Source organism: Dermacentor silvarum, chromosome 5 (genome assembly GCF_013339745.2).
Source record: "Dermacentor silvarum isolate Dsil-2018 chromosome 5, BIME_Dsil_1.4, whole genome shotgun sequence".
NCBI classification, from domain to species: domain Eukaryota; kingdom Metazoa; phylum Arthropoda; class Arachnida; order Ixodida; family Ixodidae; genus Dermacentor; species Dermacentor silvarum.
In genome coordinates this window covers 19875531-19894625 of record NC_051158.1, presented here as the reverse complement: position 1 = coordinate 19894625, position 19095 = coordinate 19875531, and the positions used below count along the sequence as shown (strand labels likewise).

General features: G+C 47.9%; 1 protein-coding gene across 3 annotated transcripts in view; it reads right to left on the bottom strand.

The window, feature by feature from the left end:
• The window catches only part of LOC119453000 (ras-related protein Rab-37), a 134923-nt gene extending 119136 nt beyond the window's left edge, over window positions 1-15787 (bottom strand). Inside the window, exons 1-2 of one of the 3 annotated variants that reach the window (XM_037714975.2) lie at window positions 15581-15787; window positions 12437-12547 (exon numbers count right to left, since the gene is read on the bottom strand). In XM_037714975.2, coding sequence (XP_037570903.1) covers window positions 12437-12547; window positions 15581-15709 — 240 coding nt within the window. In that variant the 5' untranslated portion in view covers window positions 15710-15787. Of the gene's footprint in view, window positions 1-9106; window positions 9607-12436; window positions 12548-15580 lie in introns of those variants that run through there. The other 2 variants (XM_037714977.2, XM_037714974.2) reach the window with 2 other exon arrangements.
• Between the last annotated feature and the right edge of the window lie 3308 nt (window positions 15788-19095).

Sequence of the window (19095 nt, the reverse complement as noted above, 5' to 3'; positions counted from 1 at the left end):
GGTAGACCATTAGAGTCACAGAATGGCTACCAAGAGAAGGGAAGCGCAGTCGAGGACGGCAGAAAACAAGGTGGGGTTCTGAAGTTAGGAAATTTGATAGCGCAAGTTGGAATCAGGTAGCGCAATACAGGGGTAATTGGAGATCGCAAGGGAGAGGCCTTCGTCCTGCAGTGGACATAAATATAGGCTGATAACGATGATGAGACACTTTGTTGGCATCACGAATAATTCTATATTAAAAGTACAAATGGAGAATTAAGAACAAATAACCACTGTGTCCGCGTATTCAGGACTACTGATTGGTGCGAACGACACCGGTTTAGCCGGAAAGTATCGCTCCCTGATCGACGTATAGCATGCCTACATGTTACTTCTCGAATCTTATGTCTATGCAATACGGCCGCCAGGATGACATTCATCGCCCTTGTGTGTTTGAACGCCCATAGGTGGCAAATAAAAATATGCAATACCTATTCGAAAATCCTTCGTACTTACGAATAGTGGCCGTTCGATTAGAAGACCGCGTCAAAGTCAACAATATTCAGTTCGTTATTCGAAAGTTTCGAATATTCGCCCACCGCCTACTTGTGACCTCCATGCGCGTATTTCGAGCTGTCGTCTGCTTCTTTTCTGCGAAGCAGGCGACGCGGCAAATTGCACTTCTGTTGCCCTACTTGCTCTTCCAAACCGGGTGTTGACGGCTTCAGCTTGCAAGCCACTGCACGCTTTTGCCAGACATGACCACACGATTTCCACGAGAGAAAGCATTGGAAAGCGTATACACGCGAAAGAAAACTTTGTTATACCACGGACGGATGGAAAAAGAAACGTGCGGAGATGATGGCTTGGCGAGTGGAAGAACGCGGGTTTAATGCGATCCACAGGGGCACTCCGTCTCAAAGCGACCGGCGTGCTTTGATGGCGCGGATCCTTTCATGCAGCTCTCTGGTTATGGGACGCATCGAACCGAGCAAAAGTTTGAAGCACGGAGAAAAGAGGAAAAAGTAAGTTTGAGACGGATGGAAATAAGATGGGAGGACATGGATTTCGGCTCATCTCTTCGGAGACAAGATGGCGACGGAAATCAGAGTGCAAGCGACGGTTTGCAGACGAACATGAAAACTCCAGTCTGGGGGGTCGCAGCAAAGTAAAAAAAAAAAAAAAAACGTTTAAGAAATGTTAAGGAGTTCTCGAAAATGAAAAGCAAATAAAGAAAAAGCTAGACTGAACACGACCAAATTACCAATTTTAAGTATACATAAGCGTAGTAAACGAGAGAGAGAGAGAGAGAGAGAGAAATAGTTGTCGGAGCAATCCGAATGGACCGTTCAAAAGTCCATTAACTCGAGACACTGTAGGGCCCCGAGAAATAGTCTTGTCCGCTAAAGCTGTCATCTGTATACGTCACACTCACCTATTTATGTGCCGCCATTTTGCAGCTAAGTGAAGTCTGGACCAGCAGAGTACTCTGTATGCGCTACATACCCGAATATGAAAAAAGAAAACCAAAGAGACAAGCAAAGATAGATAGATAGATAGATAGATAGATAGATAGATAGATAGATAGATAGATAGATAGATAGATAGATAGATAGATAGATAGATAGATAGATAGATAGATAGATAGATAGATAGATAGATAGATAGATAGATAGATAGATAGATAGATAGATAGATAGATAGATAGATAGATAGATAGATAGATAGATAGATAGATAGATAGATAGATAGATAGATAGATAGATAGATAGATAGATAGATAGATAGATAGATAGATAGATAGATAGATAGATAGATAGATAGATAGATAGATAGATAGATAGATAGATAGATAGATAGATAGATAGACGACAGAAAGAGCTCGCGCAGAAGCGGACACACTTCCGTGTTTGGGTTTATACATAAACAAGTAACTTATTAACATTTATTATCTTGTGCGCATCACTTGCATTCCCATAACCTATGCGGACTTTGCATATTTATGTGACTGCCTTTGAATGCCAAAAAGAAATCAATCGAAATTTACTGCATCCATCAAAGTCAAGAAGAAAACGACACATGTGCTAACGCGTGTCCTTTTCTTTCAAGCAGCAATCACGAGAAATGCGTAAGCGGCACCGTCAGTAGCACTGTCACAAACGTAATCGCAGTGCATGAGTGAAAGCTTAGCACGCGTTCAGTGGTAATTACGTCTTTCTTTTCTCTCTATTCTTCTACTTCATTGTCATTGTAGGTATTTGTTTGCAGGTCATCGACAGCTCTTATTCTGGATATTGATCAATATACGGGCGTTTTCACCATCACTGGTTCAGAATGCTCGTGCTCGCGCACATATTTGTAACAGCGTAATAAAATCGGTTGATCTGCAGCGCTGCTCCCGTCCATTTCGTGTCTTAGCGCGCTTGTCTTTAGTTTTGCGCTGCGAATATCAATTCACGCTCTAGCAACCGAAAAGCCCGCCTTACAGCCGCGACAGCGTCCTCAGCCCGTGTTTCATTGGCGCTATTCCATGCAATAAGCAGTAGAGTACAGATGAGAGCCGTTCGGCGAGGTCTCGCATTATACAGTCAACCACAAAATTTTACGGACCACGGGATCTCAGAAAACGTTCTAATTTCCGAGCTGCCTGTAACAGTATCAGTAAAACAGACATCACAATGTTGTTCACGTATACTGGTAGAGGCCGTAAATGCGAATATTAAGCTGCGTTGCGAGGCTGCGCAGATATTCAGCTTTTTCACAGATCTCGCGTTCCGTAAAATTTTGTCGTTGACTGTACACCGCCACCACGCACCCATCTCCTTCCTTCGGCGACACCGCGCTGCATCGAGTACCGCGCCATCGCGTCCCCTTGCTCTCTCGCGTAGGCTCTCGAAAACGGTGACGTCACAAGCGGCCAGCTGCGGCCAGTGGCGCGTTGACCGACTCGTAGTTGCGACTCCTTTCCGCGGTGCCCCAAAAGCGGACAACGAAGGGCAGCGCTTTCGTTCTACGCACGCAGTGCTCCTCGGAGGCACGTCGCGGTGACAGCTGCTCGCAAGTCGTCTCTGCACCTGTTCTGTCCGTGCGCGTGGAACAATGAGAAAGTAGGGCGAGGGACGAGCGCTGGACTCCGAAAACGAAGTGCATCGGGATAGCTGCAGCGAAGTGAGCGGCAACGCGCCGCTAATGCCAACAGCATTTGTGTGATATACGAGGCAGTGACAGCATCGCAAACGAGATAGGGAGATATAAAGACAAGGAAAGACAGGAAGGTTCACCAGATGATGTCTCCGGTTTGCTACCCTGTACCGGGGAAGAGGGTGCGGAAGACGAGAGAAAAATGAACATAAAAAGAATACACAACTTTTTCTCTCAGAAAGGCTGTGAGCATGCGTGACGATCGAGAGCGTGCACTGAGCTGCAGAGCAGCGAAAAAGTCGGCAAGAGAAGCAGCCGAGTGTGAAGCAAGCATAAAATGGAACCAGTGCGTGCACTGAGCGAGAAGTGTTGAGCTATAGATACAGAAATGAAAGCAGAAGTGAAGTGCGGACGTTTCAGTAATCATCGACAAAAGCTTCCTTCCAAAAGCTGGCGGTCACGAATGTGGGCGAATGGATCCTTGGAGAGAGTTTGGCTCCTATTCGCTAACGGTATAGCTTGAGTGTATTGTCGGTATCAGAGAAGGTGGTGTAGTGCAATACCGCAGAAGACTTCTTGGCGATCATTTCAATAACACTAACGATATGGTTTACAGCAAATAGGCAAAACTAATAGAAATAAAGTGGTGGTATAGCTGACATTCTATTGTGTATTAAGCGGCATATAAATGAAAGTGGGCAGGCCATGTAATGCGTAGGGTAGATAACCAGTGCTCTATTAGAACTACATAATGGGTGCCAAGGAAAGGGATAGGCAGACGAGGGCGGCAGGGAACTGGGGGGTATGATGAAATTAGACAATTTGGAGACATGATGGTGTCGACTGGCGCAATATAGGGGTAATTGAGATATCTGGGAGAGGTGTTCGTCCTGCTGTGGACATAAAATAGGCTGATGCTGATATCATGATATGATGAGTTTCCGTAAATCGATAAAGCAAATATGTGAGCAGCCCAAATAGCAAGGAACACCCCATATGGGCGAGTCATTACGAGCCCTCTCAGTAACCGGCTCGTTTGAACAGCGCCTCCAGTAGCAGGGTCGTTTGGAAAAGAGATTGCAGGACTGACTTAACATTTCCGGCTCCGCTGACTTACACAAGATATACGCGGTGGTCAAACGTCGACTTGTGCAACTCACACTCCATAAAGTTTCCGATAACGTAGTTAATTCTCCCGTAGCGCGTCCATATTCGAGCCCTCGAATCCAAACACAAAATGCTGTTCGATTTGTATTCGATCTCTCGAGTATCTGTGCTGCTGCCCTGCTGCTGCAAGCAGCTGTTAACCGCACGGCGTAGCTGCTGTAGCATTACCGCGCGTCGTGCGAGCGGTAGATGCCATCCATGGTGAACTGGGTCGAAAAATGCACGACACCTGCGCTCCCATGGTGCATCCTCCTGATGCGTAGTTTTGTGTGCAGGTATGCAATGGCGATAATGTACCACGCTGATCCCTTATTATTATCTTTTATTGCGATAGCAATTATATGGACACTTCAACCGGATTTCTGCCGTCGGCGTCGCCGTCTCCGTGAGGTTCCGTATAGATTCCAAGGGCGATAAAATCGTCGCCGCGCGCCGTATGCGCGAGCGAAAGCACGCGGGGGACGCGCGCTATCACGGAGGGCGAACTCCCCCGCGCGCTATCACGGAGAGCGAACGCACGGCGGAAAGCAAACGCGACCGTCCCGCGAAAGGCCGTGGGGGTATGGGAGGGAGGGAGGCGGGGCGGCGCTGTGCTCCGGCACCAAAGGCGTATCGATCTTGCCACTCAATCTCCCACACGAAAGCGGGAAGGCAGCGCGGGAAGGAGGGGGGGGGGGGGGGGGGTCAGCTTCTCCTCTGCCAACAACTTCTCTGCACCACTCCTCTGCACTTCGCCCTGCGTTGGCGGTCGCCCGCACCGTCTCTTATCTCCACACGGCTCTGACCTTTGTATGCGCTGTGCATTCGCTGCTCAGTTTCCGTTGAAGCGATAGACCGCGCGAGCCTTCGCCCGCTGCGGCGTTTTGACAGTCGTTGTCTGCGGTCATTCAGTGTGATATATTCATGTTCGCTTGTGCGCGCTGACACCACGATTGTTAATTCAGTTAGTAAGCGAATGTGTCCAAGTTTATGCAGCCGATAAAACCACTATTCTTACTCCGAATAGCTCTCTACTAATTTGCTATCGCAATCGATGCTTCGCCTTTCGGGCGAAACTGCGACATTTTTTTTTTTCATAACTGTTACTGCTAGTGTCAATTTAGCGCAGAAGACGTAAGCGTGAACGTTGCGCAGATGGCGGATAGGCCCCATACGTTGAATGGACACTCTCGAGTTAACCAAGATGGCGTCACGGAGGCACGCTAATTAGGAGTGCGCAGATAATAGAGCTATGAGTTGGGCTAGTTGGAGTACGTTCATTGTTATTGCGCTATGCATACTAACGGGGACAAGCTGCATGGACACTGCGCTTCTTCGTGTCAGTTTGCGTCTTCGTTCCCATTCAGTGTCCAGCTTGTCCCGTTAATGTGTACAGTACACAGTGTAATAACAATGAATGAAAGAGCGCTCAGGTTAATCCCACTTTCAAAGGAAGTGCCCACATAATGCAAATTTAAAACATGCGTTTTGTGAAGCAGTGACTAATCTGTTGCCTATTTGCGAATCCATGCCAACAGAAATGCACTACTGAGGAACAAAGCCATTTCTTTCGACTATGGCCGTGGCGATCAACCGTGCCGTAGAAGCCGTTGCTGCTTACGAATTCATATGCTCCTCCCCCGTGCAATACTTTGGCTCAAGCTCTGTCCACGGGTTTTGTCCAATGCTTTTAAAGGCGCAAAGCACATGCGCGATAAAAAAGCAAAAAGCACAAAAAAAAAAAGAAAAGAAACTTCGTGCCAATGCCAACGAAGCTTTCGTGACGTATAAGCTCAAAAAAATTAAATTATGGGGTTTTACGTGCCAAAACCACGATCTGATTATGAGGCACGCCGTAGTGAGGGACTTCAGAAATTTGGACCACCTGAGGTTCTTTAACGTGCACCTAAATGTAAGTACACGGGTGTTTTCGAATATCGCCCCCATGGAATGCGGCCGCCGTGGCCGGGATTCGGTCCCAAGACCTCGTTCTCAGCAGCCCAACACCAGACGTATAAGCTCAAGCATAGAGAATAGTCATGAATAATATTGAGTATCTTCTGAGAAATTCCTTTGAATTCTTCCCCATCCTGAGAGCACTTTCCTTTGAGAACTAAAGGCTACCAGTGGTCGGTCACCTATTTTTTCTTTCGCATGAAATTAGGGGCGTGCGAGGAGTAGTTTTTGAGACCGAATCGAATACGAATCGAGTCGTGCCAGAAGCGAATAGAATGGAACATCGAATACTTTTCGATTAGTTCTCGAATAATGAACAGCCGTTTTCACTAATGATATAAAACGATGTTCACATCCGTTCACAACGTTATCAAGTTTCCGCCATTACGTAGCACGTTATGAAAAGCCGTTTATTGGCACCACATCTGGAGCATCAGGAACAAATCAGCAGTTTGTCCGCCTGTGCGGACAAACTACTGATGAGAGTGCGAATTATCGCGGTCTAGCCGGTAAAGTTCGGCTTCCTGGGCGACGTAGTTTGCTTGCTGCACTTCTCATGTTTTACATACACCGCGGCCGCAGGCATGGAATTTGTGGTACTTTCTCGCCAGTTTTATGTTTGATCGTGCACAGTTGACTCGAAACATCCGAAAGCTACTCGAAAACTATAGCGACTATTCGATCCGAAGACCGAATCGGATAGACAATGTTCGACTCGCTATTGAAGAGAGGCTCTGGAGAGAGAGAAAGAGAACATTTAATGTGTCACACGCGTTTCCAGTAGAAACCAGATCGTGTGTGTGTCTTGGAGCTCAAAAGCTCTGACTTTCTACGCTCTGAGGATGACTGCACTGAAAAGTCCGCTCGCGTCCTTTAGACATAGATACGCATTCAAATGCCGTACTTGCTATGCATATCGCTAGACATACTGCGCACTGTGTAAAAACAAAAATACAAATTTAGGGGCGGTCAACGACACTCCAAGAGAAACCAGGCAGCTGTGAATAACTATGAACGTAAAAAAAAAAAAAAAAATGGCCACTTGCGATTTGATCAGAAAAAAAAAAAGAAAAGTAGAATACCTATATATTCTGTGCTTCTCGTACAATTATGGTACCATAGCCATTAAACAGTATGGACAAATAGTGACAAGTCAAAGATCAATCTAGCTCAAATATCTCTGTAAAAAAGTGACTGCACTATGTGCTTCGTTTGCAAAATTTGTTTTCTTTTTTTTTTCATCGATTTTACGTGTTCGATCGCACTACGAAAGTGCGCAAAGCGTTACAGTGTTTGAAAGCTGAGTGTCTAAACTGCGAACAAATCGGGCCACGCGGCATGAGGCAAAAACTTGCGTATAGGTCGCATGGTCGTACAGTGAGAATCATGCTTGTCTAGGATGGCCGGCTGCGGACTGCGCGAACATCCGCAGCTGTCAGCTATAGCGGTAGCTGTCTACAGGGTTCAAGATCTGTTTGTTCAATGACGCATGAACCAGCCATGCAGTATATGACAATGCGCGGTGCGATTGTGGCGTCGGCCTGTGCTTTGTTTCGCGACGAAAGATCGCGACGAAATTGGCCGATTGAGCACCCTGAGCAAAGTGTGATTGATGCTGTACGTTGGTCTTTGTTCTATGGCTGTACTATAAATGTACGAAAGTAGGGCACTGTCACAAGCGCTTACACATACAGCGCGCGCGACATATATCGAGGTTCCGAGTTCAGCAACCCAGAGTGGCGTCTCAACACCTGTTATATATATATATATATATATATATATATATATATATATATATATATATATATATATATATATATATATATATTAAGTCAAAGCTATATTTGCCTACTTCCCCCGGGTTCGGCGTGTCCTCGTGCGTGTCGTGAAGTGAACTGAGCCGATCCCGGAGACAGGTTTAGTAGTAAAGTGTACAAATTACGAAGATGAGTGTAATCACAACGGGGCCGATTCCCGGAGATAGTGCTGACTTATAGTGGGCAGATCACGAAACCAGTGCACATTAGCTGTCCTCGTAAGGGTTTTAATGTCACTTGTAATGCGGGTCTATCGCGTTAAGGCGGTCGAATTACAGATATCTCAGGTGGGTGTAGCATGTGGACCCAGATTTCTCTCCGGATTTGGCGTCGGTGTCTCGCCAAGCAGACGTCGCGACGGTTCTCTCACACAGCTTAGGCGGGGAGAGGAAAAGTTCGTATAGTTAAGTGCGACCCTAAAGGACGCTTACCTAATCAGCGCGATTGTTCATCGAATGTGAAGCAGTGACGATCATTCGGTTTGTTCAACTAACAAAGTCAAAATTCCTTCTCGTGTGCGTATACTGTTTCAACACAAACAATATCATTGCATGCCTGACATCGACATAGCATCTACACAACTGAACATGGCATCTACATGACATAACACAGCGTGTTCACGTAACGTCAGACAGATTTGGCATTAACACGAGCATGTATACATCAAACAAGCTTCACGTCCAGCGATTCCCACAGTGCGTAATTCTATTAACTTAATTCCCTTCGTGAAGATAAGTGTAACATGAATGTCACCTTTCAAGTGTAACATGTATGTCACCTTTCAAATGAACTATGTCGTCCTCTCATGCTTTCCCCAGTGTCGTTGACTGTTGACCTGCTTAGTGCACGCAGCTGCGTGTGGCTATCACAAGAACCTTCCATACGGTCAGCCACGCTGCCCATTCACTCCCCGCGACAGGATGGCGATTTCTAAAACAGTGTCGATCGATAAGCGACGCGTGTCGACCCTTCACCGAACGGTGCATACGTCACAGCGGTCACCAAACACGAGAGCACAGGCGCGGCCTGCGCGGCGCCAGGGTGAAACGTGCAGACGATCAACTCACCTTGAACGCGACGTCGTAGAATTCCACGCTGCTGATGGACGAATGGCGAAGCATGGCCCGGCGCAAAGCGGGCCCGTTTCCGTTGGCGACGGGGCAGGAGGCGGGCATGGGCGCCGGGGCCGGCGACGCGCGACCGGAGCTTGGCGCCGTCGACGTCCGCGACACGGGCGACGCGGGATTCGACATCGCGGACTTTGTCGAGCACACAACTCCACGACAGGCGCTTACGAGTCGTCGACTGGACCGACAAAACACCACACCGTTCGCAGCTCCGAGCACGGATGCACGAGGATAAATTTCTCACAAAAAGCGGCGCGAGGCCAGCAGAAGTGTAGCAGACGCCATAATTTCCGCGCGTTGTCTGTGTCTGCGTGGGAGGAGCGCGCCGTTGCCGACGCTGCCACGAGCAGACGCTCAGTGAGCTAGGCAACCACGGCGACACGTTGGGGCCGTTAGCGTCATTAAACGAAAAAGAGAAACCGTGATGCTCGCCGCCAGCTGAAGCAGCAGCTGAAGAAGGGAACGTCAGCCGCCACCACGCGACGCGGCGCGAAAGCGCGTAGCATAAAGCAAGCGCGAGCCTGGCGCCGCGTTGCGCGCCGCTACTGAACCAGAGTTTCTACGTTATGACGATAGGTGGCGCAACCAGTCGAACGCACGAGGCCAGCAACGTTTGCGCGCCAAAAGTTGACATGCAGCCGGCCAATGGTGACGCTCCTTCCTCCATCGCCTTGCCGTAAGGTGAGAGAAAAATCTACGCAATAAGTTAAATGCATGCTCCGAAAATTTTGGAGACGGCAAGAAATATGCGAATATGATATTTACGTCTTAGCCAATTCACAATTTTTGCTTGCTTATATTAGAAAGGAAAATGGAGCGACCAGCAGACGCTGCTAACAATAGCGGATCGTGTCACTGGTTTGCTTGACGGCGCGTTTACTTCTCGTTTCTGATCTCACAAAGGACCATCAGCGTACAAAATATTTTGCTGGGTGGCACGAGAAAGGCTGGAACACGTGAAGAATGAATGCTTGCGGAGAAGACGAAGCGTTAGAAGTGCACTCTACTGCCTTTGTCCGGACGGGTGCCTTACGTGAACAGTAGAAGGATCCTTTAGACAAGTAAAAGCGGCAGCTTGAGGAGCCCACAATTTCATTGCGCATGTAGTGTACGAAGAACACGCGGGTAGCTTTGTTTTTTGGTTATCTCATATCCCAGTCATTCGGTGCTGTTTCGATCGCGATCGAATTTATCGTCATCGATTGGGGCGGATTAGGATAAACTCTACGGTTGGTACGCATCTCGTCTAATATTGCACGCCGGTCGGAACGCGCCAGAGCAAGTAATTCGGTACGGTTCAGTGAATCGGGCCACCACAAGCGAAGACCCTGCAGACTTACGCGGGACGTGGCGTGTGATACTTCATTATCTCTGATCTCCGAATGACCAGGTATCCACTGAATCCGTGCCTGTATGGGAGGGTGGGCACCGAAGCTGTTAGCTGTAGTGTGTTTTAATGCCGATTGGCTCATTTGCGCAAGGTGCGGGAGGGAGCCAATCGCGTTCGAGAAATTTGATCTCCATCAGGCGCGCTCGGCCGCGCGCGATCGAAAGTGCACCGTGTGACACCCGTATAGGAAAGTGTGCAGAAACACGACTTACACCATGAGACAAGAAAATCATAAGACTATGCATATATGTATATATCTGCCAATTAAAGACAAGGCAAGTTACTGTGTAGACAAATGTGGTCGTGTTCAAGTGAGCTCTGCCAGAAAGGTAGATTATGCCGCTCCCTGCAAGCGCTTTTAATTGACCATTATGGTGAGCAGGTATAGGTGTTACTGCATGCACTACGGTTTCTTTCGGAATCATCTTTTAAAATGGGCGTTATATATATACAGGGTGTTTCAGCGAACACTTTCAAAAATTCTTAAAGGTTGCCTGTGGCAGATAGCATAATTCTAGATCATGAGCTGGTCTACTCGAAGAGGCGGACAATACTTGCACAAGAAATTAAAACGCATAATCGAATAATTAACAGAAATTCACTAATTAAGTTTTAACTAATTACCTGATGGCCCATATTGCAATTTACACATCGTAGCCGTGGAGTTCGCAAGGCGGACCCAATTGGAACGAATTCTCGGGATGACACCAGTTTCGAGATATTAATTCCCAAACTTTGCCGAGAAATGCATTGGCGTTCCAGTTAGGTTCCTAACAAAACGTCGCTTTTTGCATTGAAGATCAAAATTAACTGAAACGCCAATGCATTTCTCCGCAAAGTTCGGAAATTAATTAATATTTCGAAACTGGTGTCATCCTGAGAATTAATTCTAAGTGGATCCGTCTTGCAAACTCCCCGGCTACAATTTGTAAAATGCAATATGGGCCATCAGGTAATTAGTTAATAAACTTAATTAGTAAATTTTGTTAATTAGTCGATTATGCATTTCAATTTTTTGTGCAAGTAATGTCCGCCTCTTCAAGTAGACCAGCTCAATAACTAGAATTGGGCTATCTGCCACAGGCACCCTTAAATAAATTTTGAAAGTGTTCTCTGAAACACCCTGTATATATATAATCGCGTATGTTCAAACTATGGCTTGCGTTGAAATAAAGTTCACGAGGGTTGCAATGTGGTCTTGTTAACGCATCTTGGAGGGTTTACGGTAGCGCGATTAAAAGACAGCGCCGTGTGTGTCCCTGTGTGACTTCTTTTGTCCTGCCTTTTAATCGCGCTACCATAAACCCTCCAAGTTGCTTTGAAAGTTCCCCGAACTCCGCTAAGGTTCTCGCGCCTGTTGGCACAGCAACATGCTCTTCGTTCTCCGCCTTCACCATTTGATCTTGGCACGGTTTTTTTTTTTTTTTTTTTTTTTTTTTTTTGCTAGGAATGATACGAAGATCCCAAATAATAACGCATCCCATTTTTTTCCCCCTTGAATTATGGGCCGATACGTGACAAGAATTTCAAGTGAGCCTCTGAGGCTGGTGTAATGTAACAATTGTCTTCGCCCTATTCTATTCCATGTTTATCATGCACCGCTCCGGACTGGCCGATTGTGATGATTCCAGTGACTCAGGTGGGAACTGCTCGGACGAATGCCGAAAGATGGAAAGGAATAGAAAGAATCGTTACGCCGTTCCTTGTTCGCCTTAGTTACAGCAAAGTCCGACATTTTCTTAGGAACTTACCCAGAGTACTTTTGTTCTTTCTTTTTTGTGTGTGTGTGTTGAATTCACGCGTGTCATCGAGTGTCACACAACTGCGGCCTGCATGCTCGTACATGTACAATGCACGGCCGAGAAGAGCAGCAGCCTCACCGTGAAGCCAATGCCGACGGTGGCAGAGAAGGAGCCCGTCTGGAACTTGCCCTGGTCGAACTGCACCAGCAGCGATGTCTTGCCCACTCCGCTGTCGCCGACCAGGATCGTCTGCACGACAGTGGTTGATTCTACGCAGCTGCCACTCTTTGAGGTATTCGTAAGCAAAAACAAAGCAGTAACGATCGGTTGTTAACGAGAACAGTGAACAGTCATTACTCGCTGGTAGCGGCAAGTATCCAAGCACGTAGCTGCGCATGTTCAGAGCCGGAGCCACGAGGCGTTGCCCCCGTCCATCTGTTTGCAATTAGATCCCGACACTGCATCTCATGCGGTATTATTGAAGACTAAGGCGGCGCTCCAGGGGTCCAGTCGAACTCATCCTTGCCATTTATGAGTTGCCGACCTCGAGCGTCATACAACAGACACACGTTGCTATAGGGTGCCCACACGGTATTTTATACACTTGACCGTCCTGTAAACTATTATGTTACATAATTAGTTAAGCGCTAAAGGATAATAGCAAACGTTGTAGTACATTGCCACACTTAAAGCATTGTAATCGGAGAGAAAGAAGAGAAGACGAGGCTGGTAAATAAAAGGAGCGTCCCGTTGACTTCTCTGGGAGAGGGAATACTCGGAGACATTTAGAAGGATATACGCGGTGAACCCAGCCACGAATCCGTCGGTCAATAAACGGAGGTGGTAACGTAATATATTCACGTTACGCCAAACGATGCTGGAAAATTTTCACGCACTTATTCGAATGAATAAAAAATAATATGAAAAAGACAGGAAGAAAAGAAAAACGCGCACAATTCTGCGTGAGATGCTGAATGCGCCGGGCTCTCACCCCGCATTATCTGAGTCTCTGCAGCTGGACTCGAGCATGTTCTTCACTTGATGGGGTAGTGAGGAATGCGTAAAATTGAATTGGCAAGGAAACCGACTTACTATAATTCTGTCTTACTCTAAGGAGGCGTACAAATTTTGCCCCCTTCCTGATGCGTCTTAACTAGATGCAACTTAACTTGAATAGTGGTGTTTAAGTGAATGCCAGTCTTGTGCACTGCTTATGTAAACACTTTTCGGTTGTATGACAGGAGTTATTGCGTGAAGTCACGCAACCCAGTCACGTGAAGGTCACGTATAGCATTGCAGTGGAGCTGATTCGGGACGTCTACGTCTCTGTCATTTTTTTTTTTTTTTTCTCGTATGTCTCGTATACGTCTTACGTGGTGGCCGCTTCAAGCTACCGGAAATCAGTAAGAGTCCCGATGCTGCTCTCTGAATACCATTCCGTATTTTCTCGTATAAATATCAACGTTTACATCAATTCAAATGTAGGCCCTTGCCTCGCGTCAGATTACGTATCGACCTAGTTTCTTAAGCGCAAATCGCGAGCGATCTCCGGCAGCGGCGTTACCGGGCAATAAATAAACCAGAGCACAGATATGAAAGGGTGCACGCAAGCGTTCATCGGCGCAACCGGCGCGGTGGAGTCGGGAACGTTGCACGCGACAGCGCTATTTTCGGGGGAAGGGCCCGGATAATTGCGGGCCGCTCGATGGCCGTCCTCGGCGGCGGATGGAGAGGGATATAGCCCTGTCTCGCGAGGATGCTCTTGTCTCTATACGAACCCGATAAAAATCGGATTGAGTTGGCTTGTGGGCTCCAACCGCGGTCGTCTGGTCCGTCTAAAGACTATATAGCGGGTCGGACCGAGCGACAGTCGAGGTTAGTTTCGGTCAACCCTAGCTCGAGTCCACCCTATGTAGCTCTTGCAAGGGCAGGATGAACCAATGTTGGTCCACCCTGCAAGGTAGGTTTACTCGTCCACGAATGCACCTAAATGAAGTCGGATCGGGCTAGGTCAGTTCAACTTCTGACGAGCCCAATAAAACACGTTGTTGGGCCAGTCGGTGCACATGTCATTTGACCAGAATTGCGACACGAACAGGCGCCTGTCCGTGTCGCCGCTCCTATCGTTCGTGTGCTTATTTGTGCGCAACAATTCTGGTGAGGAATCGACTTCCGACTCGATCCGCTCGCATCGAATTCACGTAAACGAAGCTACTGTTAACATCAGTGGACTCGTCAGCCGAAACAAATGAGCAGCAGCGGCCCATCAGTGGATCATGCCGACATAACGCGTACATATGCTCACGTAGACTTTCCTGGCGTCGCAGCACGGTGAAGTGATCGAATCTTTAAGTCATATCTTACCGGAAGGAACAAATTTCCCGTATCAAAGGCTGAAGTATTCACGCCAGCATCGCGTCGCACTGCAGCCCGCTAGCTGCCCGCTATAATAGAAGGTAGACGCGCTTGCAGTTCAGCTATTAGAAAAACGTCACAGAAAAGGCTTTCTTTCGGTTAGCACTACAGTGGAGGGAAACCTATGCCAGACGTCGCTACTGCACACGCAGCTTATGCCTGCAATACTGCGTGAAAGCCATATTAGCGCTAAGCGCGGACAACTGGTGCCAGCAACGACCTTCTATATACAATAGCTTGTGATCAGGCACGTGCGATAGCGTGTACTAATGAGCGGGTTGGCAGGTCGCGTCAAAGTGAAGGCGCTTCTGGCGTAGAAAGTAAATTAATTTCCATATGATAAGTGCATTCGAGTACTTTGGGCAACGCTACGTAACGCAGTTATTACTTATCGTATGAAGTGGGCGTGATATTGCGATCGGACGTCGGAATAAAAGAAAGTGATGCTCCGCGGGATTCCCCATGCAGCTGCGAGCATGATCCTCGGAAGAAGAACCGCCGCCTTCCTTCACAGTGTTCGTAGCCCTCCAGGACACGTTTCGCCCATCAGCTGTCAGCTCAAATCCTTCGGTGCCCGGCCATATTCCGTCGCGCGAAGATGCGATAGTGTCTTCAAGATGGAACCAAATATAGGCTGCCTTTTGTTCAGCGCAATGATATCAGCGACCCTCTTCAACACGGTCCAAGTAAGACCCGAGCCCAAGGCGAAGAACTGAGACCGCGAGGCGCGTTAACACGCCGACAGCCCCAGTAACCCAGAAGCCAGACACGGGGTTAACGAACCGCACCTGCAAACGTCAGACATGCGGCACGGATGCTTTTCACTTGTGCGACCATCCGCGTCGTCTGCTACGTACTGGGCCCCACCTTGTGTATGATGTCGTCTGCGTCGGGGTCTTCCAGCAAGTATCCAGCCGACCCACGGGTCTGCTTGTCCTGGCCGTTGCCGACGACCCGCAATCCCGCGCCGCCATCGGTGTCGGAGGCGGCGGCCATCTTTGCCGAGACGGGGTCTTTTTTTTTTTTTTTTCTCTCTCTTCGACCGCGGCTGTTCTCGTAGTGCGCGCCCTCCGTCGACCGACGCAGGCCGGCACGGCCCTTATACCCTGCGCCAGCCAAGCCCCCCGTTCCCCTTCACTCCCACGGCCCATCTCGCAGTCCTCTGATGTGCGGATCGATGCGGCCTTCAATCCGGCTGCGGCTGCGGCTATGAAAACAACTGCGTCGTCTGCTATTCGTGCGTCTGCTGTTCGTGCGTCTGGTACCACAATGCGGGCGCGTATACGAGTATCGCAGTCTTCTGCGAAGGTCGAGACGTTTGTCGTGCCATTGGCATTCAGAGGGGGAAGCAGAAGCAGTGATTTCGTATGTACCGCTTCTGCCCGAATGCAAGAAGCATGCGACAGGAATTCTCTCGCGGAATTTCACGTCTTGGTCGGTACCATCTGCCTGATAGATAATGATTCAGTCTTTGTCTACGCAGCTTCCTTGAATGCATCTGTTGCTGGCCAAACGACAAAAATCAGCAAACGGGATCCAAACAACGCTGCGCGATTTTCTGTATGGCATAGCAGCTTGTGGCATGTGGCATAACAGCAGTTATGGCATAACAGCGATTTTCTGTATGGCATAGCAGCTCTGAGGAGATCACAAACGGGGTATAAATTACGGGTTTAGTCATCACAGATGGTTGAAAAAGCTCTCTTGTACGACAAACGCAAGAGCGTCGTGCCTTGTGTGCATGTCGTTTTTACATGTACATAGGTGATCAGAACACAATTTGTCGTATGCTGAATGGTACGTATACACACCGCATACGTTCCTTCCATCCATATCAGTCTTTCTCTTTATTTCTTTTTCTCTCATCAAGAAATTCTTTAAAGTCGAGCTGCGCCTCAAAAATTTTGTTTTGTTCAGCTAGGTCAAGTCATTTATTCAATCAGTCAGTCGTTCACTAGCGGGTAGGTGGCTCACTCACTCACTCACTCACTCACTCACTCACTCACTCACTCACTCACTCACTCACTCACTCACTCACTCACTCACTCACTCACTCACTCACTCACTCACTCACTCACTCACTCACTTGATCGATCGATCAGTTCAGTCAGTCAGTTCGTCTGTAGATCCTCACTCAGTCGGTCAGTTGATCGACCGATCGATCAATCAATCAGTATGAGTTGTTTCATCTTCCCAGTGCAACTCCTAAAGGTGCCAGACCAGACCATCCACAGGCTATTGTTCAGTACAACTTTCTCTGCGCTCCACTTCCCATTTGGTCTCTCCATACTCTTAGACAGTCTAACATATGGATTGTTGTCCACGGAATAGCTGATCGAGGACAACCAGCCGTCGATGAGAATAGGGACACGACTTCCCACGGGGAATAGCCAGTCTCTGTATAAAGATGCGCACGCCTCCCTGATTTCTTTTTGCGTATGAACGAAAGATGTGTGCCTGCACCCGACTAGGTCAGTAATGCCCGCACTTTACACACAAGACAGCACTGCACACGATATACACGCCAGAAAAATTAAAAATAAATAAAAGTTGCAGCGAAACTTGAAGAATGGCAATAGGATATGTAACGTAAACGTGGCTGATATGATAAAAAAGAAAGTCTCAAGAACACGTTGGAAACAATGTCAGTACGGTGCACTGTGGCTCACTTATGCACATGGAAACTTAAATACCACTTCAGGAAAAAAAAAAAAAAAAAGAGTCGAGAGAGAGAGAGAAAAAAGGAAGAAAATCGATAAATGCAGATGCAGTGTGAAACGAAGCTTTCGTAAAGCCGATGTAATTAAACGCTATAAATATAAATGCGATGCTCACAAGTGTATTTTATTGTCACCCCGTGCAAAGTGTAATCTCATGCAACTTTAGTGCCGTGCAATGTTTGTGTTTATGGATTACGCTGTTAACAAGCCATGCCAGCGTACGTACAAACAGTGATTCATACGAATGCACGCAGACGTCGACGCAGTTATGTCACACTTAAGGAGGACGAAGGCAATGTTTCACGTTTGTCGAGGGGATTAGAATGGCGACGAGAGGTGCACGCAGAGAGGAATACGACGTAAAGGACGTGTGGCAAGGTTGACTACTATTCGCCCGCTTCATTTCAAGGTGTGTGGCTTTGTGAGAACTTGCGCGCCCACGTGACAGTGCGCACCCGACGCTCACGTGAAATGAAGCGGGTGACGTGCGTGACGGCAAGACAGCCACGTTTCAGTGGCCACGTCGCGCGCGTCCCGGTACGGCAAGACACGTGACGTGCGTGACGCACGGAATGCGTCACGTGATGCATCACGTGTGCACGTGACGCGCACGGCAAGACAGCAGCAGTGGCAGCAGCCGCAGCCACGGCCAGCAAAGTCCGCGAGGGTTCGCTAAGATAGCTTCGCTTTAACACATAAGCCGAGAAGCAGGCTAGTCAGTTGTGCGAACAGCGAATACGGGGCACAAAACGTGCAGCGGCTGAAGTAAACCGCGTAATTTCATACCGAGTATGTCCGGGGAATATGCCCGCCACAAATTCACACCTGTGTGTGGCAAAGACGAAAAAAAAAAAAAACGACGTTTGTATATTACAAGATTTTTGATTTGCGAAAGGTCGTGCTTCAACTCCGTACGAGGATCTCAAAGCTCTACGAGAGAGAGAGAAAAACGAAGAATGAAATGTAGGGAGGTTAACCAAGGACGTGCCCGGTATCTACCCTACACTTGGGTAGGGGGAAAGGGTAAGAAAAGATAAGAATGAGAGAGAAGAAAGAAATTGGAAGGACGCTTAAGCTTCGCCATTAAGAGCGGAACGCGATAGCATTCAAAGATCCCTGACTGCTACTCATGGTTCCCGACGACTGCAGCTTATGCAACCGTAATGGTTACTGGCAGACACTGGCGGCGAACGCTATGCACGTAGGCGAGCTTTCTGGTGGAAACGCGGCCTCTTGCGTGGGCCGATCCCCGAGATGGTGCGCAACCGCGCCGAAGAAATTGCATCATTTTCAGGTTTCCGTATATGTTTCGCACTTTTAATATTTCAGTCTGAGAAGAATTAACATAAAAGGCACACGCTGTGGGTATTTTGTTTCCTGACATTTGTTTGTGGATTGTCATTCTCAAAATTCCGAGGAATAGCCTTGCCAAGAATGCGAGACAACATTAATGATAGAATGGTGTGTCATACCTAAACGTGGTTGGGGATGATTTTTCTCGGCCGCAGGCGCCAATGCCGACGCCGGATTTTCTGCGACATGGAACCCTAAACGCTATCGCGTTCAAATAATAGAGTGTCAGTCATTCGCAGAGTCAATCGCAGAGAAATGTCCGCTGTCACAGGCGTTCGTACAGCCCAGTAGCTTTCAAGAATTGCTGTA